Source organism: Thunnus maccoyii, chromosome 1 (genome assembly GCF_910596095.1).
Source record: "Thunnus maccoyii chromosome 1, fThuMac1.1, whole genome shotgun sequence".
Taxonomy (NCBI): Eukaryota; Metazoa; Chordata; class Actinopteri; order Scombriformes; family Scombridae; genus Thunnus; species Thunnus maccoyii.
Window position 1 is genome coordinate 21,793,246 of NC_056533.1, and position 24,917 is coordinate 21,818,162.

General features: G+C 37.8%; 3 protein-coding genes across 6 annotated transcripts; all 3 read left to right on the plus strand.

Annotated features, from left to right (window-relative positions):
• The first annotated feature begins 1,678 nt into the window (after positions 1–1,678).
• On the plus strand, positions 1,679–5,156 carry bola3 (bolA family member 3). The gene is made up of 4 exons (XM_042416037.1): positions 1,679–1,860; positions 1,955–2,078; positions 4,100–4,188; positions 4,442–5,156. The coding sequence occupies exons 1-4, from the start codon at positions 1,792–1,794 to the stop codon at positions 4,505–4,507; spliced, it is 348 nt and encodes a 115-aa protein (XP_042271971.1). The 5' UTR covers positions 1,679–1,791; the 3' UTR covers positions 4,508–5,156.
• A 1,635-nt stretch (positions 5,157–6,791) lies between these two features.
• On the plus strand, positions 6,792–20,663 carry vat1l (vesicle amine transport 1-like). 2 transcript variants are annotated; one of them, XM_042417508.1, is made up of 10 exons: positions 7,194–7,283; positions 7,652–7,757; positions 7,844–7,973; positions 8,187–8,402; positions 8,868–9,010; positions 10,483–10,586; positions 11,854–11,909; positions 12,066–12,260; positions 17,426–17,509; positions 18,465–20,663. In XM_042417508.1, the coding sequence occupies exons 3-10, from the start codon at positions 7,866–7,868 to the stop codon at positions 18,561–18,563; spliced, it is 1,005 nt and encodes a 334-aa protein (XP_042273442.1). In that variant the 5' UTR covers positions 7,194–7,283; positions 7,652–7,757; positions 7,844–7,865; the 3' UTR covers positions 18,564–20,663. The 2 variants fall into 2 exon arrangements, with proteins under 2 accessions (XP_042273435.1, XP_042273442.1); XM_042417501.1 differs by lacking the exon at positions 7,652–7,757 and having other exon boundaries at positions 6,792–7,283.
• Positions 20,664–22,910: 2,247 nt separating this feature from the next.
• clec3a (C-type lectin domain family 3, member A) lies at positions 22,911–24,292 on the plus strand. 3 transcript variants are annotated; one of them, XM_042418379.1, is made up of 3 exons: positions 22,911–23,178; positions 23,280–23,366; positions 23,824–24,292. In XM_042418379.1, exons 1-3 carry the CDS (start codon positions 23,079–23,081, stop codon positions 24,219–24,221), a joined length of 585 nt encoding a protein of 194 aa, XP_042274313.1. In that variant the 5' UTR covers positions 22,911–23,078; the 3' UTR covers positions 24,222–24,292. The 3 variants fall into 3 exon arrangements, with proteins under 3 accessions (XP_042274313.1, XP_042274297.1, XP_042274304.1); XM_042418363.1 differs by having other exon boundaries at positions 22,912–23,187; positions 23,274–23,366; XM_042418370.1 differs by having other exon boundaries at positions 22,912–23,187.
• Positions 24,293–24,917: the final 625 nt, after the last annotated feature.

The following is a 24,917-nucleotide window of genomic DNA, read 5'->3' on the forward strand; positions in this document are numbered from 1 at the left end:
AGCCATTAATTGCTCTTCTACCTCCATAAATGTAGGGCACTACAACCTGCAGAGAGAGATAACCTTCTCATTCAGAGCTGTCACTACCATGAAAATGTCAATTTGAACTTTAAAAGGAGCCAAACCCTTCAACTGTCTCACAGGTTTGTTGTTGTTGAGAATGATATAGAGGGTTGAACTGAAAAACATTAAATGTTAAAAGGTCATAACTATTATGACCTAACTTAATATGATTAAATATTTTTGAGTGTTATACTATCATGAATTCCCCTTAACAGGGAGATCTACAGACCTTTCTCACAACAAACATTATGATATATAAGCACAGGTTTAATTAATAAGATGAATAAAGACTGCATTGTGTTTCAGTATGCCAATAGACCAGGATTCTGGTACTGTGCATACTGGCTCACTGTAATTACTTACTGGGTCAATTAATGGAAAAGAGCTATAATTAATGTCATTAGTTCCACTTGTGCTTTTCTTGCTTTAATAAGTTAAAATGTGTGCCATAAAAATGGTTCATTAGAATTATATGGCGAGCAGCCAGTCTGGGCTCAAATGTTGCTTTTTGAATTAAAAAGAAAGTGTAACAGTAACAGTGTTTCAAGTCCTTTGGGAGAAATAATTCAGGATTACAGTTTTTTATAGACTCAGCACCTGGACAAGTTAGATGTGTGTATGTTTTCACTACTGGTTATTGTGTCTCTCATCATGTTCTTATCTGCAGTCAGTGGTCTCACATGCCAATATCAGATTTCATACATTATTTCATTCACAACATTACCATACATAACTATTATTTCATAATTCTACTACATATGAGAGACATATCAAGTATAAAAACTTCACATTGTTAAATATACATGAGTTGTTATGGGTTACCATAATGTATTCCTTATATAAAACACATATAAAGAAATCCTATGAAACTTGGTCATTATAATATAAATTTCTTTATGCCCAATAAGGCTAGAGTAATACATTTACATAAGATATCCCCCACTAATGTTTTTGTTTTACGTTTTGCTTTTTGTAAAAATGAAAATGAATCACTCACTCACCTTTTTTTTTAAATTATAACTTTGTATCCAAATTTTGGTCAGATTTTAGTTCATTTCCATCATCAATATAATTGAAAACTTTTTGTTAAAGATGTTATAATATATATAAATATATTTTTCGGTTTAGGAATTAGTGTGGTTAAACCTTGTATCAGTTAAGGTGGAAGACATTCATCATTAAGTATGAAAACCTAAAATAAAAAAGGTGCTATTTCTGTAGAAAATTATTCATAAAATTCTGCTGTTATTCCATCAACACCATGTGACTTGTTATTTTTATATATTTAATTTCATGTGCAACCTCCTTGACTGTTATGGTAATTCAGTTATTCCAAAAAATAAATAAAAAAAACCCCCAAACATTTGGTAGAGGGATGTGCAAGATTGTTTACATTCAAAAGAAGCAAAATAATACATAGAAGGAGGAATAAATTAATAAATAAATATGTTTTAAAATATGATTTGGGTCTTTGTTGCTTTTCTATTTTTCAGCTTGACTAGAGAATTCTAATAAAGGTTTATATAAATTGTAAATAAGGTTAAATATGTTTTTTGTATTGGTTCATTTCATGTAAAAACAAAAAAACAAAAAACGTTACCCTGAAGTCCCCGGATGTGTGACGTCATATCACCGGGACGACGCCGTCTGAGGACATGAGTCGCTGAACTTGAATGTTGCAAACGTCCCATAATTAAAACCCGATTAAACAGCAGCTGTATTCTCACCATGTTGGCCTGTAAACGGAACTTTACCGGCACTATGATCGCTGCTCTCCGGGTTCTTCGCAGTAATCAAGTAAATAACGTTATTCTTTTACGGTCCTTGCGCCGCAGCGTAGAGGGTGAATATGTAACTCTGAGGTAACGCTGCTCGTCTCTGCTCTCCTCAGGTTGTTGTTTCTGGCCAGCTGCACAGATGTTTGACCACACACACAGACGGAGAGGACCGCATCGCAAAGATATTGCGGGAGAAGTTCCCGTTAGCCTCATCGCTCAAAGTTGTGGATATATCAGGTACATACAGATCCGACACGTGATTGGCTGCTCCTAAATTATAGGGAGTGACGTAGCAATTTATTTAGGCGATGCCACCACATCTATAGCTGTTTTCATTGATCATTTAACATCCAGTTTCCTCTTTTTGTTTACATTAAAGGATGGGTTCACAGTTTTTCAAGTCTGTCCTAAAACAACAGTCAGCTGCTCAAATGAACATTGAAATAGGTTTATCTCGTCATAATCATTCCTCCTGTTTATTAGAAGATCCCTCCACAATGCACTTATAATGTAAGTGATGGAGGCCAAAATCCACAAGCCTCCTTCTGTGCAAAAATGTATTTAAAAGTTTATATGAAGCTAATATGAAGCTTCAGCCGTCCAAATTAGTCAAATCATATAGTTATCTTCAATGTTACAGTCTTCTTCGTGCCAAAGTCCCTCTTTTTGTTACTATACTTCCACCACAGCTCAACAGGGAAACACAAAGAGGGAATTTGATGCTAAAAAGACTGTAAATGTGGCAGATATACACTTGATATGACTAACTCAGACTGCTGAAGCCTCATATAAACCTCAGATCAAATTTTAAATTAATTTTTACTCAGAATGACTGTATGGACACACTGTGGATTTTGGCCCCCATCACTTACATTGAAAGCACATTTGAAGGGGTTCTTTTAACAGCCAGTATGAACAGGAGGAATGATTACAGCGAGGAAAACCTCTTTCAGTGTTCATATCGATGGCCAAAGTGCAAAACCTCCTATCTGCATCAGCACCAGACCGAGCTGAATTCTAACCTTAGTATACTACGATGTAACTATTACATTTACAACACTGTCCCATTTTTTTACCTGAAAAGAAACTTAATTTTATTTTTAATTTAATTTTAATTATTAACTTCATTTAGAGCATCGTTATGTAGAACCTCTTCCAAATTGCACCAAGTGCAAAAGCTCCTATCTGCAAAATGATCCAGGAAAAGTGGGGAAAAAACCTCTTATCTGCACTTTGCGAGGCTCTAATACCTAGTTGGTATTGTTAACACATAATATATTATGTACTGAGTATCCTTAACAAACAGCATTCTGGAAGAAAACAAGAAGTTTTTTTTAGTTTTCTCAAAAAAGTGCATTTTTCAGATAGGAGGTTTTGCTCCTCGGCCACCTGAATGTTGTTATAAGACAGACTTAAAACATTGTGAACCTGTCCTTTAAGTGTGCAGTCAGGTCTGCAGCATCTTGCTCCAGCTCTTCACTGAAGCTATGATGTTTAAACTGAATTAAGTATTCAAACCCAAGAATGTTTGGTTTTTTCTGGCTGCTTTATTCCAATGAATATATTCCAGATGTGGAATATATCCATCAGTCTGAATTTCCCTGAAATGATTATTTTCATTTTTGATCAATCTGCTGATTTTGTTTCTCAGTAAAACTTTGGTCCATGAAATGTCAGAGAATAGTGATACTTTTCCATATACTATGATAATAATATCTAATAATATTCTCATTTAAGAAACTGGAAGCAGTGAATTTTTGGGGCATTTTTTGCTTTAAAACTAGACAAACTATTAATTGATCATCCAAATTTTTGCAGATTAATTTATTGTTAATTGATTAATTGACTAACCATTTCAGCTTCAAATGGCTAACATTTCAGGTTCAGTAGATATACTTGACCTCTATACATATACAGTATTTACTAGTATATTTACTTGATATGACATTTTTACAGCTCAAATAAAATATTTTGGAGGATTGAGAGAAATATTGAATCTCATTTCTCTTTTATGAACAGTGGTTTGATAATCTCAGCAATATATCCAATATAATTTGATGTTTATGCTTGCTGTGAACTTTCACAAAATGAATGAATTTTCATTGAGTTAAAGTATGGCACCTTCCTATTTGTTACTCTTTATATAATAATTACAAAATCTTATGAATATATAGATCTTGACTTATTGTGTATCAACCATATGGGAACAACATAAACTTGACTCTAAATGACATCTTGTTATTTGTTGTTGTGTTTAGGTGGTTGTGGAGCCATGTATGAGATCCATATAGAGTCCAGTGAGTTCAAAGGAAAAAGGACTGTTCAGCAACACCAGTTAGTCAATCAGGTAAGCCATTATAAAAAATAAGTCCACAGGTAGGTTTGACATATTGTACAGCTCTAATTTAGTAGTCATTTGGGGTTTTTTGTTTGTTTTTAAGAAACTCACGTGTCCAGTGGTCCATACTCTATTAGTACTGTATATGCTTGTGAGATATTCAAGAGTGACTTTGGAGGATATGTTGTCAGAACACTGGTAGATGGTCATTTTTGCATTAGTTGAATTTTACTCATTAGTGGTTTTGTTTTCTCCTCCACAGGCACTCAAGGATGAGATTCAAGGAATGCATGGACTGCGAATATTCACTGATGTTCCAAAACATTAGTACAAGTCCTTCTGCTTTTCAATCTATTATGAATGTACAGTTTTAAAGAGGATACTATGTAGCTAATTAGTTTCATAATAATTGTTAATGTGCCAATGGTAGACATGCAGAGGGACATTGTCTATCACAGTTACACATTGACAATGTAAAAATGTGAAATAAATGTAAGATTACAATAAAGTTATCATTGTTTTTACCAGTGAGGTATCCTCTACTCTGAGATTATATATAAAACCGGTGAATGCTACAATACGCACAAAATGACATGGTTAAATATCAAGTCATGTAGGGTTCTTATCAGTTTGGGGTCTCTTCTCAGGGTTAATGATGATGATGATGATGATGATGATGATGATGATGATGATGATGGTGTAATGATAAGCGCTCCTGCAAGTAATAAATAATAAGCCATCCTGAATATTAAAGAAATGCTACAGACCTGCTTTAAACTGAGAAAAAACAAATCAGTTTGTGTAGCTTTATTTTGCTAAGTCACTGACACTGCAGGCACAGTTCATGTGTTACTGTCTCTTGAAGGTCGATTGATTTCAAATCAATGTCTAATCATTAGATTGTACTTGGACCTGTTGTATTTATGCTACCTTTGTATTAGTAATGCAAATTGCAATAAAAAGCAGTGGCTCCCCAACACATTTTTTTTTACTTGACTTTTTAGGCTTTTATATTTCTAGTTAAATTCATCTTGATATACTGGCACCATCTGATGTTTGAGCTAACTTTTGTTATTGTGTTATGAGTTAATATTAAATATTAATACCACACACATAAATATCATGCAGCTGTTAGAGAACAGATGCTCTTTGGAGCTCTTTGCTCTTTGGAAACAACTGTTATTTTCCCCATCTTTTCTTAAGGTAGTTAGAAAAACACATTTAAAGTTGCTGACCAGAGATGAAACATTCATGACAAACTTGAAGTATGTGGTCTGATCATAAAGAGTTCAACAGCTAAATAGGCTCAAGTGATATAAGCTCATTACACATAAAGTTATTTGTTTATATGCTGGCCGATAAGTGACAGTGTTGTATATAAAGTGTGTTCATCAGAGACACCTTTATTTCTCAACTACAAAATAAACAAATCTGCATATCTTGGTCATTATTGGTCTATAAAATGTCAGAAAATGGTGAAAAATGTCGACCACTGTTTCCCAAAGCCCAAGTTGATGTCTTCAAATGTCTTTTGTCCACAAATCCACAACCCCAAATATTCAGATTACTGTCATAGAAGACTAAAGAAACCAGAAAATATTGACATTTGAGAAGCTGGAAATGAAATAATTTGGGCAGTAAATTAGGTGGGGATTTAGAAAAATTGCATTTATATATTTTTTTTTAGAATTTTAAAATGTAAATCCTTGGCCTTATTAGAAGGGTATATATAGGATATTTATAAGACAGAAGCCACGTCTTTCCCCAACTTATGTTATCAATGATCGAAGCCCAGTGGAATTTGCCTTTTGGATCAATTTTCTTTTGAAGAATTTCGCGTATAAATTAACAGCGGCAGCAATACAATCACCTTAAATCCAACGTCGTGCTGACGTAATATATCCATGATGCAGACCAAACATGAGCTAAAAACCCAGTGAGTGACGGTGATAATTGGACTTACATAAATCAGGTACACATGACTTTGGCTCTGCCTCTTCTGGATGTGTAAATACCGTTATGCAATTGTTTGTATATAATACATTACATAGCCTACATTATAATACATCCATAATATCAACTTTAGAAGGTCAGAGCTCTCCCGCCCACAACAGATGAACAAAAAATAGTAATGCTGCTTAACTATGGCTGCCACTGTAGCCTGTAATGTGTCATTTTTAGGAATTAGGCTCACTATTAAACATTTTTGGTGAAGTGGTTTGATGATTATGAATAATCTTGATTCACATCCACCCAGTCTCCGCCTTCTATCTTTGTTAAATCTTGTAGCTTTCACCTTCACCAATTTCTCAATTCACAAAAGCGTTGTCAGTGATCTGCAGAGCAACTGTGACAAAACATTTCATAGCTTAACTTGTAAGCAAGAGGTTCAAACATTGCGAAATTCAAGAACCACAGGTGCAAATTATGATAAAATAAGCTGAACACGAGCTACAATACGCTGGAGGAGGTGAGGGGTGATGGGTTTGGGGAGGTGGTCTATATTTTCAAGTGCACCTGAAGGCACCACACTTGTTGGATTTTTTTTTTTGTTGCATCACGGGTGCATGAGTTGCATTATAGACTGTAATATAAAGTTTTGTGCACCCATCACCAGCAGATGGTGCATTTCATACTTTAGCCCGCTGCATGCAAAGATATACCAATTATAGCCTCGCCATGGCAACCTTTATTTCAATTATACGGGGCTTCTGTCTGTCACTGGAATGTAAAAAATGTGATTATTCAGGATTGCGTTTTCGCATGAGTAAATGAAGTGTGTGGGTCAGCAGGCATCCTGCCACACAGCGCCTGTGTGCAGGCTGCACAACACCACATCACTCTGAGCCCCCGAGGAGGAGCAGAGAGGCGCAGCAGCTGGGCTTCGACATGGCTAAAGAAGGAGCAGATATGACGGAGGAAACCGAGTACATGATTGACAAAAATGTGGGGAAAGAAACAGAAAACGTGGAATCGTTCGGCGATGCCAAAGAAATGCGAGCGGTGATATTATCAGGTTTTGGAGGTCTGAACAAACTCAGGGTGACCAAGAAGGCAATGCCCGAGCCTCAGGATGGTGAAGTGAAGATCCGCGTCAAAGCATGGTAAATAAGAAAACACCAGTAATAAATTGTATGTGTCTTAATAGATTGTGATGGGCTCTGTGGCCTACACGTTGTATCACCATGCTTGTATTCTGACTCTAAACATAAAATAACACATTTCATGAAGCCACAGGTCTTTTTCTAAGGTAGATGGTTGGCTGTTTGTCTGGAGCTCATTTATAATAAGCTATTAACGAGGAGCAAACTGTTGTCAGTGAGATTCAGTCATTTTACATGTCTGTTTTAATTTATTATTATTCCAGAAAATGACAGCTGAGATAAGTGATGGCAACCTCACAGTTTAGGGAAATTCAAGTGATTTATTTAATGGAGAATGCCTGTTGTTGAGTCTGGCTTTGTATTCACAGAGGAATAGCCTGTGACTCATTGCTGATAATGATGAACTAAAAAGCATTGGGCATTCCTGAAGCTCTTTTGGCCCTGCTGATTCGATAGATGTCAGTGGTCAGGCAGGTCTGCTGCATGGTTTACATCAAAATATTGAATCAGAGTGAGTTCATGTCAACAAACACTAAGGTCCTACTTATTCTTTGTTGCAGTGGTTTGAATTTCCTGGATCTGATGGTACGTCAGGGGACTATCGATAGTCCTCCAAAACCTCCTCTTGTTCCTGGGTTTGAATGCTCTGGAATAGTAGAGTCAGTGGGGGAAAACACAAAGGGATTTGAGGTTAGTGAAATTACAGCTGCAGTGATGTATGAATGAATGTTGTCACCACAATATCTTAAATATGCAGTAACAAAATTAGAGATACAGACATGTACTGTGAGTGTAATAATGAGATGTGCAGTCAAGTTAATCCATAATCCCTCCTTTGTGCCACGTGGTTTTTATACACTACTGTCTGCTTGTTCTCCAGCTACCCTAACATGTTTCTTTCAGATAGGCGACAGAGTTATGGCTTTTGTGAATTACAATGCCTGGGCAGAAGTTGTTTGCACACCAGTGGAGTTTGTCTACAAGTTGCCAGATGAAATGACTTTTGCAGAGGCTGCAGCGTTCTCTCTGAACTTTGTTGCCGCCTACATGATGCTCTTTGAGGTTGCCAATCTGCGAGAGGGGATGTCAGTGCTGGTCCACTCAGCAGGAGGTGGTGTAGTAAGTTTCATTTCCTTTATGACCATTTCATAGCCACAAAACAAGTTCAGGTGTTTCATCCAGCTCTTATTATAACTGACTGCTTACAGTTGAAACATATTGTTTGTTCCCTGTTATTGCCTCATATCTAATAAAAATAGATACTAGACTTTTAATTATTTTGTAGTAAATCTTTTTGAACATCCTTTTGAATAATTAAAGTTTTGGAAGGAATGAAAGAAATGTGCAATTATTCAAAAACCAGCCAACACTGTTGTTATAACTGATGTTAACCATTAATCAAAAGCATTATACAAACTAGAATTTAATATAATTACAATTAATACATCATATACACTCTACGCTTTTTAATGGATGTGTGTTTATTATGTCATGGTGGATTCTGCTGTTTTTTTGTGATCATGGTACATTTAGAGTTTTTTTCTCAGCCACTGATAAGCTGTTGCAACTGTTTGTTATTTTCAGGGTCAAGCTGTGGCTCAGCTGTGCTCCACTGTACCTAATGTCACTGTCTTTGGGATCGCCTCATGTTTCAAACACGCAGCCATCAGAGACTCTGTGACTCACCTCTTTGACAGAAATGTTGATTATATACAAGAAGTCAAAAAGTAAGCTTGGAAAGTTTGTCTCTACTATGGTTGAAATGCTTTGTAAATTGCTAATATAGGGCTGAAGCATCTGTAATCAGGTCCACTTGATGTATTTTGGCAACTCTTAATTTGTTAACATGTAAGATTAGATTAAATTTTAAGGCATCATCAGGGCAGGTTAGTTGTAGCATGAGACACACTGAACTAATGTGATAACGTGGACCATACTGAGCGTAGAGGGCTGTGCGAGGTTGCAGATGTTACCTGTTGCCTTATTTGGTCTTGTGTGGCCGTGGTCCCCATGGCAACTCACAGCTCATCACAGAGAGCAGCAGAATTGTGTAGGGCGGAGGTCTGCGCTGGTGCTTTGGAACAACTGAGCCAATTAGGGCCGAACATCGATACCCTACGCATTCCATTAACAGCACAGCACACTGCCAGTTTGGACTACAAAAAAACCCCCAACCTTGTAGCAAACATTGCCGGAGATTTGATATTAAATGTTGCAGATTTGCTGAAATTATGCTGTGAAGTTTTCATTTTTCATTGCAAAGCTTATGATCATTTACAGAACTCACCATGCTGCCTCCTCCGCTTCAGAGAGCTTCAGCAGTAACTTATTCTTATTTGTGGATACACTGTTGAGCCATACATAAATGAAACACATTACTATATTCTTCGAATTATAATGCATAGGGAATTAAATATTCTTTCATGGGCACTGATTATTTCATGCTTTCTGGCTACATATCAACAGTGGTAGTGGATTAATATGCCTTTCATCTCTCCCACACATTCTTCTCAGGATCAAGAGCAAAGTACAATTAAATTAGTCTTTTTTACAAAAGGCAAAACCATGAGAATCACAAGACCACCAAGCAGTTTAGCCAAGCAGGTGTCCAAGGCCACAAGGCTGAAAGTAAGGAATTCAGGTCCCCTTGATAATAACATGCCTTTCATTCTTTCATATCCATACCTTTAATTAGTCTCATTATGGCAAACGTGTTGGTCTGATTGATTCTGGGTGCGATAAACCTTTTCTAACGTCTTGTAAAATGTGTTACTGATGAGGAGCAATGTGGACACTGCAAAACGTCTCTTTCTTTACAAGAAAACTGTAGGCAGAGTTAAAAAAAAGAAAATGTGGGTTGCACACTGCAACTTCTGAGTTACACTCGAGAGAATCAATGCTCATATCTTATGAATCCACGATTGGACAAAACTTGAAGCTGCTCCAGAGTATGAGTCACAGGCTTAATATATTTTGGATTTACAGAATATGTTTTGCAAGTTTACATACAGTACCCACAGTCATAAACAAGGCAATACAGTATAAATGTACGAAGTTGGCCTCTGATTGTACTTGAGCTCAAGAAAGTGTCTGTAGATGAACTCTTCACATGTTCAGATTATACTTTTACATGTGTATTCATTTAAATGAGTCCTCTTTTTCAATGGATTTCATCTTTACTTTGGTCTTGATGTTTTAGGATCTCTCCAGATGGAGTGGACATCGTGTTGGACTGCCTGTGTGGGGAGAACACAGGGAAAGGCCTGAGTCTGTTGAAGCCATTAGGAACTTACATCCTCTATGGTAGGAACTGTACTTAATGCTTTGGCTGTGTCTTAATGAAACCTTTGCCTTTCCATTTAATACTTTCAAAGTGGAAATAACTACATTTACAGTCTATTAGTCAAATTTTAGGTTGTTTGCTTCAACTTTGAGGTCAATAGTAGCAGTTAAATGAATAGTTTGACATTTTGTGAAATTTGCTTCTATGCTCTCTTGTCAAGGGTTAGATGAGAAGATCAATACCATACTCTCACATGTGTCCATTAAATATGAGGCTTGAGCCAGGAGACAGATAGCTTAACTTAGCATAGGACTGGAAACATGGGGGAGCAGCAAGCCTGTCAAAGGTGACAAAATCTGCCTAAAAAAAGTGGTCTCTGCACATCTGTAAACTGACAGATGCTTAGGAGATGAAGCAAAACAACAAAAACATCTTTCGCACACTGTCAGCACTTACGGTAACTTTATTCAACAGCTATGTTTCGGTCAAGCGATGCATTTCATCCTGAAATGCTTGACCTTTCTGACAGTGTGCAGGTGCTAATAATTTGTTTTGAACAAAATCTGCCTGCCAGCACCTCTGAAGCTCACTTATTAGCATGTAATATCTCATTTGTTTAATCCAAAAACTGAAAAGTAGAAACAACAAGTTTTTGTTTTATATGGGGTCATGTGCTGGAATATTTCCTGGGAGCAGTTTTTGTATGTATTAAATAAACGAGACATAACATTTAATTAGTAAGGTACTGGTGGTACTTTAAAGGTACTGGTAGTAGGTAGATTTTGCTACCTTCAGATAGAACAAGGCTTGCTCTACGTGTAGCTTCATAATATTGTATAGACAGGAGAATGGTATCAATCCTCTTCTCTAACTCCTGGTGAGAAAGAGAATAAGCATATTTCTCAAAATGATTCTTGAAAAAGACGAGCCACGTATTCACTAGAGAGTGATTGCATCTGGACTGGGTGCGAAACAGTGAGGCTCACTTGAATAAACATACTCCATAGCCTGTAAATGAAATGCCATCCTTATCTTATCTCTGTTAATTACTTAAATTCCTGTCAAGCCTCATGAATAAAGCAACAGAATAACAAGGAGATTAATTAATTAGTTCTAGTTCTAGTTATATGTGTGAAGGCATGCTTGCACAGATATAAGGGTTTAAAGGTGCCAATTGTTCCTCCCCCACCTCACCCTTCATGCTTTGTGGCTGCCTATTATTGTCCAGTCACTTCTGTCCGGCCATTTGCACTGCATACAGCAATCCTTTTATTTTTGTTTTTTCAGGCGCGTCAAACATGGTAACTGGGGAAACAAAGAGTTTCTTCAGCTTTGCAAAATCTGTGAGTCAGAGATGCAGTCTGTCATCAACATTTGAAGGAAACAGTACCCTGTTACTACCCAATGAACATTTCATGGCAAATGAAACACACAAACACACAAATGAGTCACTCAGGATGAATGTGTCTCTCTGAATTATTGTTGTTTTTTTTCTCCAGTGGTGGCAGGTGGAGAAGGTGAACCCTATTAAACTATACGAGGAGAACAAAGTCATTGCAGGATTCTCGCTCCTCAATCTCCTCTTCAAACAGGGCAGATGTAGTCTTGTGAAAGCAGTAATGGACAAACTCTTGTGTCTCTATGAGCAAAAGAAGATCAAGCCAGTAGTGGACTCTCTATGGGCGCTGGAGGAGGTAAGAGTTAGATCAGAGGGTGTAAGACAGTGTGATGTCAATGATTATCAAATTAAAATGACCAGATCACAGTGGTGACGTAAACAGAGATGCCAGGGAAGATTTAAAAGACAGCATATAATCTGTTTGTCACTGCTGCTTTCTGTGGGACATTGTCAGCTTTTCTTGGACATTCTTCTGCAGATGGTGGGTACGTTGCATCTTCCTGCTCCACAATTATTTCACTCCCACACAAAACCCAATAGGCCATACGTCAATCACTTCAATCTTGATTTTTGCAAACTCTTTTCCATTCCTGCAGAGTCTTTGTAGATGTAAACTAATTACGAAATGTACATGTTGGCTTTGGATCAGTTAAGCCATTGTAGAGACCACAGTGAACGATGATTTGTCATCCAAAAGCTACCAACCACAAAAAGCATTTTCTGTCAGATGTCAATTCACTTTTTCATCAGTTTTTAAGGTTTAATTATCTTGGAGAGGCTTAGTGCCTCATGGATTCTTGGTAATAGCAAGTTGCACAGTGCTCTTAATTCTGCTTCCTATCTTCTGAGAAAACACCTATCTTGTGAAAATAATTTCAAAAAACATTTTTGTAGCCCATTTTACTGTCTACGGACATGAATGTGCATCCAATATGCCAGAATACATTCTGCGCTGGTGAGTTGTTTGATGTAGTGTTCATGCAATCCTCCTCAACTTTAAAGTCTGGAAATATCACTTCACACCATAATATTTACCAGATATACATAACTCAATGGTAAATATCACATGAACTGGAAAGTTTGTCTTCACGAGTTGACAAGGGACATCTGAACAGGTCCCCAACTAATGAGACAGTCTGAGCTGATTGTCTTAGACAGATAAACAAGTCAGCAAAGATGTACAGTTTTAAGTTGACAAATTAGCTTTTTGGTTATTACTTTTGTTTAGCTGTTAGCCCTACAGGTGGTTCCCTACCTTTGCCTAATGGTAAAGTCAAGTCTTTTGCACTGGTCCTGACAGGGTACCAGGAGAGGGTGCAAAAAGCATAAACCTGCCATGTCTTATGTTATGTTTTGTTGGCTATGTTAGTATATTTTAGCACAATCCTTCTTTGATCAGATGAAAGATGTAGACAAAAAGTGAGCAAACATTCTGTTGACCATATTAAGGGCCCTACACAGCCGTGATCCACCTACACCTGTGTCGCAGTTCTCTGCTTGAGAGACACGGTCTCTACCAACAAAATAGCAATCAGAGTTAATAATTGAAGCTTCTTTTGCTTAACTTTGCTTACTCAGCCTGAACACAGAGGATACACCTAACTCCTGCCCTGCCTGTAGCAGCCGTTAGCTGTACAGCTTGCCTTCACCAGGTGCCTAAGTTAACTTTGCATGTAGTCCTGCTAACAACCATGGTTGTGTGTGGAAATTGTCATCTTACCTTTTCACAAGTAAAGGTAGACATCGCTCACCTGCAGGCTGAACTCAGGGAGAAGGACGGGTTAATCCTTTAGTTTTCAACTGTAGCCACAGCCAGGCTTTCCCTTCTAGGAAAGTACTTATCCTGGCTTTCTACGATGTTTTCAAATAAAGCCAGTCAGACGCCATAGACTTCCAACACACACATTTGTTCTTCTTACCGTAAGATGATTTTGCTTGTAGGCCTCTCATGCAGATGAGGTGAATGGGTGTTTGAATATGTTATGTAAATGTGTATTTACGGCTGCCTTACGTCAAGTTCAAATCAAAGTGCTTAACGTAAGTTAAAGAAAATTATTCATATGAACTCAAAGTATCAAAACAACAAAACGGTAATAAAGATAATCAACAAACTAAGAAGTGTGCGGTTGAAAAACTGTTTCTCTGTGGCGTCTCTTTCCTTTGTCGCACCTGGTTCAATTAACCTCTCGCTGTACCACACGTACACTACGTCTTGGCTGGTACCAGTCTCAGCCAATCAAGTACAGCCAAACTATGCTAAAAAAAAATAAAATCAAAACGGCTCCAACAGTACTGTCCAGTCTTACCCATGTAGTTGATTATTTACATCACATACAAGGATGAATTGTAAGAGCTGGATACCAGATCAAAAATGCCCATTCAGTCCTATAAGAATTGCTCACTCAAAGTTTCTAGCTTCCAGGTTTGCTTCCGCATTGTGCGGCCCTCTGAATATGCGCAGTGGTGTTTGTCCCGCTGGCTCCGCCCACAAGTTCCTGCTCAGCCCATAGACTTTACATTGTGGTGACATCATGGATTTTTAAATTGCTTGTCTCAGCTTGAGGAAAGTTTTACAAATATAAAACCCCCATGAATCAAAATTCATAATAGAAAGAGTCATAATTGACCTTGTTTGCATTTTTAGGTGTCCTGTCAACAGTTTTACAGACGTCTGTTTTACAATGGTGGTGAATGCTTTTTGGGCCACGGGGATTTTTCGCTGCAATACTGAGGTATTGCAGCAGTATTGCAGCAGTGGCCACTGGGAAAAATTGGCTGCAAGGCTGAGGGGCAGCGCCCTATCCAGCTCTTATTATGCATCCATGATCACATGCCTGCCCTGTCACTTAGCTGGGGAGCTTTTAAATCTTTTACAATCTTTTAATTTCATGCTTCGTGATACTGGGTCAACCCACATCCAAGGTCACAAACTTGATCTAGTGTTAACCTTTGGTGTAAATATTAGAAACTTATAAATAGAAACTATTTACGTGTGTATTTCTGACCATTTTAGCATTCTTTTTAATCTACTTTCTGCCCCTCCTCCCTAGCAAACTGTCTGCCCCCACTTGCTCTCACATTTTTAACCCCTCAACCGCTAGCACATTTAACCAGGCTTTTCTCTTCTCTGCCTCTGCCCCAGCTGCTCATCCACCCACTGTTGATCAGCTAAATCATTTCAATAACATCTGTTTTGCTACTTTAGACTCAGTGGTTCCAACTAAAGTTCACACCAACCGATCTGACAAAAGCTCTCCCCGGCTGAATGAACATGCTCGTAAGCTTTGAAGAGAACTTAGAAAAATTGAGTGCAAGTGGAAATCCACTAAATTACAGGTGTTCCACCAAATTTTTAAAGGTTGCATGAGGAATTATAATGCTGCTGTCAAAGATGCAAGAACAAAATATTTCTCCACTATGATCTCAACTACCATCATTTTAGAATCCTGTTTAGAAGTATCGACTGTGTTGTCGGTGCCCCTCTGACAGATATGCTTCTCCCAAACTTTGCAACTTGTTTTTTAACAGATGATTGATTCCATCAGATTAACATTCAACAGCAGTCAACTTCTTGTGGGAGCTTCTAAGTCTAGGAGATTAGTAGAACCCACCCCAAGCTCATCTATTGGCTACCTTTCCTCTTTCAACCAAATTTCCCTTGAAACTCTGCTGAAAATAATTAGTAACATGTAGTCCTCTACCTGCTTCTTGGATATTTTACCAACTCAATTTTTTACGGAGGTTCTCCCCACCATTGGCCTGCACATTTTGTTTATTGTTAACAGTTAGCGCCATTCCTTCAACATAAACTTTTAACTGGAAGTGATTTGCTTAACTGCTCCCATCAGTTGAATCAAAATGTATCCAACACGCCCTCTTAACTTTTTCAAGTAGAATGTTTGGAATTTGTTTCGCAACCAAAAACACTTCAAGAATTTAGATAAAAGGTGTAAGATATCACACAAATCTGACTGCAACTCAGCCTGAACTTTCTATCTATAGTCAGAGAGAGAATATGCTGATAAAATGATTGCTGGCTTCAGATTTTTATTTCTCATGGGAAATTTCCCAGTACTGTTGTCATTAAACTTTGGCAGAATGCTTGGGCCATTCACCGGAACCATTGCGCATGAAGAATCTCATTAGTGGGGAGGATGGCGTGGGATGTAGTGTCAGGGGCACAGCCTGGCTCAATTGTTTTTATGCCTGGATTGAGAATTCAGAGGGCGTTAGTTTACATGTTAACCATGGAAACCTTTTTTTTCTGGAATGAAATGTTGGAGAAAGTGCGTGACTGGAACAGAATAACTGGAGGTTTTCTGACCACTGGCAGTTTTAGTCAGGATAATAAAATTAATTTGTCTCTTTCAGTTAGGAGTCTAAAATTAGGATATTCAAAAAAGTGAACTTACATAAGGCATCTTAAAGCGATTGTCATTGACATAAAAGCACCAGGAGAGTCCCATTAATGAAAGTGGAGCTTATCCTCTCTTCTAAATTTGCTATCTTGCAGCAAAGTGCTGAACAGGTTTATGACCTATTTTTACTCTTGGCTTGATTTGCACTATTTCTTTTAACAAGTGAATACTTGTGACACAATGGCCTCCAGACAAAGAGGTACATTCAGTTGTGTCTGTGTTTGGACTGTAATGAGTGAGCAAGATACAACATCCTGAGTAATTTTTTCTGATGAACTTTTCTTCACACAGTGATAAAATAGTCAAACCGTGAGAATGTTGTCAGACTTGATGAGACAATGTTGCAATAAAACCAGAATCACAATATGGCACAATTATAGTGTCCTTATAATACTTTGTGAAGGCCAGAATTCTTCACAACTGTTACATTGAATAACCTTTTTCCAACAAGATGGTGACAAGGTGCCACAATTCTTTTTTGTGGCATTTTTTGCCTTTATTGGACACTTGATAGTGAAGTGACCGGAAACAAGAGGGGAGAGATGGGTATGACAAGGGTCCCTGGCTGGAATCAAACCAGGGATGTTACAGTTATGAGGCGCGCCCAACATTTGGCTATGGGGGCGCTCCCAAGGCACCACAATTTTATGAGCAGAAGTCAGGAAGCACCCTCCTTTATTAGATGTTCTTTACACGTTTGCTACAAAAATGATGCTGCTCAAGACTTGTTGATACATTTGTCTTTTACACATCCATGTAATCTGTGTTCACTGGGGATTTGCGGTTTTCATACAAAGCTGTTTTACAGCAACTGTTTTAGAATTTTTCTTTTTATTGGCTTAAATAAACTACACTTAATAGTGACAACAGAAAAACTGTTTTTTTTATGATAAAAAAAATGATTTACCCAAAATTGAAACCAGCTGTCTTTCTTTTTTGCATTACTTTCAGACTGAAGTCATGCTACTTTTATTGTTAAAAAATACTGAAAGAGTCATTAGTTTTTCTGGTGTTGGTTTAAACTGATATGTTTTATTCTCAGGTTAAAGAGGCCATGCAGAGAATTCATGACAGAGGCAACATAGGAAAACTCATTCTGGATGTTGAGAAGACTCCTACCCCTCTGGTAAACAAAAAAATTGTGTTTTTATACTAGTTTAAGAATGAAGTTAACAGAAAGCACACATGAATAGATGGAGCTGTTAAGTAAATGGGCCAATGGGCTTAATTTCTCAGTAAAAAGTGAACTTAAGGTCAAGAGTTTAAGTGCGATCCTACAAAGATTTTTTTACTACAACAGCACTTAATGTCCCACTGTAGTAGGAGTGTATGGTGAATTGTTTTCAAAGTAACTTGACCAACTATCTGTAAGCCATTTTATGATATATAAAATATATTTTGACATATAACATATAAACAGAAACTTTATATTTTTAAATGTCACACTGAATACATTATGGAAGTATAAGACTAAGATAATTGACTTGGTCCAATTTGATCAGTCTGGATGCTAGATTAGATAAATACTGTATTAATGACAAAAATACATACAATTAAAGTATTATATGACATCAATGGTTGATGCAACACTACATGACCAACAGGAAGAAGAGGAGAAAGAGGAGGAGGATGGCAGATGTAAAAGCCCCATGTAGAGCTAATCTAATCATAATTGCATCTTCAGTGAAGATGTTTTTCGGAAAAACACTGATAATATTACAAGATGTGTAAGATGGGCTTCATCATCTCTGTGCCAAACTGACTACTAATTGGCTGGCTGGTTTGCAGGGTGGCATTTATTGTAAATGTTGTTAAAGTTACCAATCAGGGTCATGAGGGAGCAGCAAGTGGGATTTCCTCCTGTTTTACAGCAGCAGTTTCCATGGTGATCTCAACATCAAACTCAGAAAAACTACTGTATTATATGTATAGAAGCTTGTATCCCTGTATCCAGCAGAGAAAACATTTACTGGTCCACTTGATGTCAGCTCACAATCCTGGTCTTTGTGTGTGTGTGTGTGTACGGGTGAGGTACCTCAGTATGCAGTTAATGATAGATCAATAATATTTCTTACCACTAGATGGCCAGCGACAGCACAGAGACCAGTGAAGCAGGGGAGGAAGAAGAGGAGCCTGAGGGAGACAATGACAGCAAGGAGCGGATGCCTTTCATCCATTAGACCTAACAAACCCCTCTGCAACACGCCTATAGAGACTGGAGACGCTACACAGATTCACCAGAGGATCACGATGACAAACGAGTGTTGTGCAGTATGTGTGTATGTATGTATGCATGTGCTGTATGCATGTATGTACAGAATGTGTTTGTGCTTCTTGTCTGTTACTTATTGTTTCTGTCAGATAGCAAGTTTGGGTAAATTAAGACTGACAACAAGTGCCATTCTCAGAATAGTGTTATTATATAATTTACTGTATTATGAAGTAATTTTTTTGCTAGTCAAATCTGTGATTAGGTCTGTGTCCATTTTACAGTTAACTGCATCTGCCAGTCCCTCAATTTTTTATCAAATTTATCAGTTAATTGAATTTCCAGCAGATTTAATATGCATTGAAACCTGCTGACATGCTGTTATTAGTTTAAAAATAGTAACTAGTAAATCAAACAAGTGTCATATACTATAACAACTTAAACATGTCTAAACATTTCACAAGATAGGAAAATGTGTTATGTTAAATCCCCCCCTTGTCCTCAATGATGACAGATGAAGTTTGAGAAAATGACTCCAATGTTTTCCTGCATCTGACCATGGAAATTAATCAGTGATTCACATTCTCATATTACAACAGCAATGTGTAAGACAGGAGAGGTAGAAAAGTCTGTGTGTAGATATTTGCATGATATTTAGTATTCTTAGGTGCCAATCTTGTAATATTTTGGGATCACCAGTGCCTTTGAGCTGCAAACACTGTACCACTGTTGAGTGTTTGATACTTGAAATGCTTTCCTCGTGTGAAGTTCACTTTGAACAAACCAACAAAACAAGTATTTTCAAAAGTATGAAAGCTGATACGTACATAATTAAAAACTATTCATAACCTGGTCTTAAAATGTAGTAAGTTGATAATGTGGTGCCATCATGGCTCTATTTATGTTGTGAGTTATTAGATTGCGGACACAAAATTGTATTTTCATATCTCTGACTAAAATATGTGACCCCAGATAGGGTTACATGTATGTTAAGGCTACAAACATTGTAATTTTCTTAAACATGGGGATAAAACAAAGCTGCATATGAGTTTCAAAAGGTTAAATTCATATCTGTGTCAAAATCTTGCAGAATATATGGATAAAAGAGACACTGAGATAAATCAGTAAAGTCTGATATGTCTTAGAGGAGGATCAAGAAGTGGTCAGTCAGACTGTGAGCAGTCGAAGGTTTTCTTGTCTGACCAAAGTTGTTTACTTGCTGGTGCCTCAAAACAAAAGTGCCATAAGACTCCAAGATAAATTATTTTTAGAATGAAAGCTGGTGTATAAAGGCAGGGCGATTTAAGTCTGAGCAACACTGTGTATTACTTTATTTGTGTGAAGATATTATGCCCTCTGCTTTACTCCAGATCTGTGAGTTGTTAATCAAATGCAGGAAAAGAACAGTTGACAAGAAATACACACACCCTGATGATTTAGATGACTGATCTTTCTTTAGCCTTGCACATTTAGTGTGTTTTATACTGTATCAGTCATTATTTATCACTTTACTTGAATTGTTAAAATGAAACCAGAGTATACAACAAGAAGTAGTTTCTCAACTGTAAAAAAAACAATAAAACAAGTCAATGCTTTGTAATCAAGCCATTTTAAGAAATTTCTAAAAAAAATATGATCAACCCAGTTAGAGCAAAACTAACAGGAGTAAACACTGCTTGCCTCTAAGTTGAATGATAGACAGTGTTAATGGGTATAGTAAAGTAATGAAGTAAATTATTTTAGAAGTTAATTTCTAGGCCTGGTAATAAGGTTAATGATGTTTAGACACTTTGGAAATACATCTCAATTATAATATCATAAATATCATGTGTAAATGTGTGTGTGTGTCTGTGTGAGAGAGTGAGAGACTGCATGTTTTTTGTGTGTTTATTCATATTGCCTTGTAAAAAAGAAAAACATAAAGAAGTGTTTAGCACTGTAATGTTTTTACAAATTTCCTTTTTAACTATGGTTTACCTGTGGTCGTACATTTTTGTCAAGTTTTGTTATCTTTTGTTGTGCACTTTCTGTTTACTTGAATAAATTTATCTGCAAAGTATTCTGTGAGAAATGAGAATTTTCCTTTTTCATAATTTTGCATATTGCATTAAAATTGGTGTTACTCATCTCCTTTAATATATTTCAGAAAATAATTATTGTGATAGATTTTCTGCATGGACCTTGTAGGTGGATAAAGCAGCTTATAAAACAAAGTGAAGGGCTTTTCTTTTTTGTATGTGTTTAGTTCTTAGTTTAAATACAAATGCCTCCTGTCCAATCATTGCCTTTTTTTTTTTTTTTACCCCTGAACAGGAACCACTTGCCCTTTGGGTTGCGGTGGGGGTCTAATCGAGTACGCTGTTGCGGTGATTGCTCCTTTTGTCTCCTCTGTCTTTCCCGCCTAGCCCTTGTGTCACACAGGAGGATTTCCCTGATTAGGCCTTCCTCTCTCCCACACATGATTCTGGTAGCTGTCATCTCCTACCTTTACCCCTATCAGTACCCTTTGGAGTAGGAGCTGTCCTTACTTGCCTCCTACCTTGCTTTTTAATTTTTCATAGGCCATGGCGGCAGTAACATCCCCGCATTCGTGTCCCTTTTGGTATTCTCCACCAGGTATTCTTCCCAGTCCTCCCCTGGATCCATTACCAGGCCCTGCATTGGTTGTAGGGCCATACGCCTGGGGGGTACTTGAGGGCAATCCCAAGAACAGCCTCTAGGGCCCTTTCACAGTAATCAGCTTGATGTTCGCCTGGTTGCCAGGTTGGCACTATATCCCCTAGGAGTTGTATCTCCTTTACTAGTGTGGGTGTTGTTGGACCTGAATCACTTACCCCTGGCTGCAGGATGCTGTTCCCTGTTAATAGGGCCAATTGTCCCCATAATTCCCATGGTTGAGGTGGGTCCCTTTCTGGTGTCTACCTGTTGCTGGGATGAACCAGGAGTAGAGGAGGTCAGTGGGATGGGTTCCCCAGTTGGACTAAACCTCGGTTCTCTCCGTGCCACTTGTTCCCCTCATCTCCTTTCCCTGTCCTCACTGAGAGCACACCTTTTTGACTATCTGCTCTCTCATTAAGTCAAGCATTATTGTACCCAAATACACCTCTTTAAATGCTTTTGTCAACCCATCTGTCTTTGCGATCGTAGGGTATGCTGGGACTCTGGCAACCAGTTCTCCTTCCCCAAAGGTTAATTCCTCAAACCAGTCGGGCCAATCCACCCCTGCCATCACTCTCCTGTCCTCCATCCTTTCCCTGTATCCTCAAAGTTGTCCCATTTGGGGTTAGGGGTGAGGGGCTGATACCTCCTCAAGGTCCAGAACTTTGGTCAACAATCTTGTACCTGGGGACGCCTTCCCTTGGTGTTTTTTTCCTCCGCCTGTGTCCCCTCATAGACTGTTCCTCACTCCCCTCATGGATATTCCCATTTAGAAAACCACACTCTAGGGAGGGGATGATCAGGTTCCATGCAAGGATTTACTTCCCTTGCTTTGCTCATAAAAAAATTACATTTATTTCTACTATTAAAATCTAGTTTGTTTAACTTGCTAGTTTCCACCTACTAAGCACATTTTGTCAGAATAGATTATGCTAGTCAGTCTTCCACTTCGGATGAAAATGTACATTCTTATTTAGTACAGATTTAAATGAAAGACAATCCTTAGAAATGTACAATTTGAAGACTGTAAAATGGGAAAACATATACTTGAGCTGGCATGAGAGTTGCCTTACTATATTGAGCCCATATACACAAGAGTTTTTCTTATTTAGCTCCCACCTCCTGTCTTTATACATCAGCTCACTCTAAAAATAACTTTGCCTGCACCAGAGCTGGAAGCTGCAGTTCCTCAGGTCTAATAACAACTTTATTTTTATAGATTATACAAGTGGAAGTGTGTATGATTGTAACATTGAAAATATATCTATAATTAGCAGCATTTTCTCTGTAATTTGTTTTAGTACACTGAAATTTTTTGTGTTGATTGATACCACTTAGTATGTAGATGAATCCTATATTTACAATCCTATATACAGTTAACAGATGATAGTATTCGCACTTTTTTCTTAGTTGACAACCAGGTGTAACATTTTTCACTTGTCAAAAACTGACTTAGCATGTCCAAAGATTATTGGAACAGGGAAGCAGAGTCTTGCAGAACACTCTGTAATAGCAAAGCAGTAAATGAATTTCCAGTTTGTTTGTGAAATGAAAGGGAATACTGCTTAGTGCACCTCGTACAAGTAAATATTTATTAAAAGCCAGACACAAGGAAATCATTATTTGCCACTCCACCCTTTTACCTCCCTCACCTCCTCCTGATGTTTGGAAAAAAACAAACAGAATTTGAGCCAATGCAAGGAGAGTACCCAGAAAGGCACACAGAGGGCCAGTATATATTGAGCTGCCCACAGTGTTTTTGGTTCCTTTCACAGCAGTACAAGGTGTGCCACTGTGTCCTGTCCTGTAGGATCCGCTGGCCTCAGACATGGCACGTCTGGCCCTCTCTGTCTTCCTCGTACTTTGCTTCTCTTTGCTCCACTTCAGTTCCAGTCGTCCATCTCGCACCAGAAAGGCTATGTCACCTCGTCAGTCTGGTATCTATGGACATTGCGCACAGTTCAGAAATTATGTTTTCACTGCTGATGTTTATCTAACCTGTTTTTCTTGTTTCTCCATTGAGATGCAGCTGCAGAGGAAGATGACGTGAAGTCCCAGCTTGGCAGGCTTTGGCAGGAGGTGAATTCCCTGAAAGAGATGCAGGCGTTGCAGACAGGTACCGCTCTCACTAAATACACAAATAAAGGCTGATTAAATACTAAAGTGACACAGAGAAGAGATGAGTAATTAAACTGGGAGATTAGATTAGATTCTGTAGAAATTGTTTACTGATTTAGGCACTGATCCATATTGCAGGAGTGTGGACGTTGTTGTGAGATAAATGGTGCCATAACAGATTTTGAACTTTTTGGTTTGCTGAGTCTCCAGCAGAGGGCAGCAGCACTGATTTCAGCTATTAAAGTGTACAGTCAAACGTTGAGTTGTGCAGGGGGGAGGAATGTTAATAATAGACCATTTATAGCCCCAGAGAATGTCAAAACATGTATGATAATCTCCATAATGATTATTTGCTAATTCAAGAGGAAACTAAACCTATTTTTGAACACTTTCTATATTATATAGTGACTTTACAATTCAAATATATTCATGAAACAAATGCCTTCTGTTTTCAGTCTGTCTCCGTGGCATCAAAGCTCACAGGAAGTGTTATCTTACAATTGAGGAGCCCAAGCATTACCATGAAGCAAATGAAGACTGCATTGCACAAGGAGGAACACTTGCAACGCCGCGAGACATGATGGAAAACAATGAACTGAGAGACTATGCAAAGAGGAGTGCTCCAGGATCCAAGGACTTCTGGATTGGCGTGGCAGACATAGTGAAAGAAGGCCAGTATGTTGATGTCAACAGCCAGCCCATCAGCTACTTCAACTGGGACCGCTCCAAGAAGCAGCCCACAGGAACGAAGAGAGAGAGCTGTGTTGCTCTTTCAGTGGGTGCACAAGGAAAGTGGTATGACGAGGTGTGTCGCAGCCTCAAAAAGTACATTTGTGAATATGTCATTCCCTAAAGGTGACAGAGTGGTTGTTGACAATTTAATCATCATTTATGCGGGTCAATGATTAAAAGTGTGCAAAATCATACATTTGTTGTCAAATCTGTGCCAAACGAACCCCGGCTTGTATGATTAAATGTCTTTCATGAAAATTAACTTTAATACATACTGTTCAGAAGTAAATGTAACTAATGATTATATAATCCAATGACATTACAGTATGTTATTGCTCTTTCTTTGATAACAGATATCAGACTACTTCATGTTAACCTTATTCAAAATCCCCAAAACTCTAAAATTATGAGAAGAGTTTGGCACAGTTAAAACCTCAAAACCTCAGCTGATGACTAAACAGCACAAGAAGTTAAAAAAACAAACAACTTTTGCTGCATTGCAACTTTTCCATTTTGTGCATATACTTTTTTAATTTTTACAATGATTTTTCATTATCATTGTGCTTTACATTGATACAGCTTTATATACAGTTTTTAACACCTGCAAACCTCCCAGTTTACAACTCTACTACTGACCACTTCACTGCTCAATTTGAGGAAATGAGGGTGGAGTGATTTTCTTAAGGGTAGCATGGAAGTAGCATGGTAGCATCACCATCACACCATCCAACTACAGTGTCTATAAATTAACTTGCTAACAAACATATCACCATAAATGTAATGCTATGTATAACATGGAAAATAAACAGACATTCCA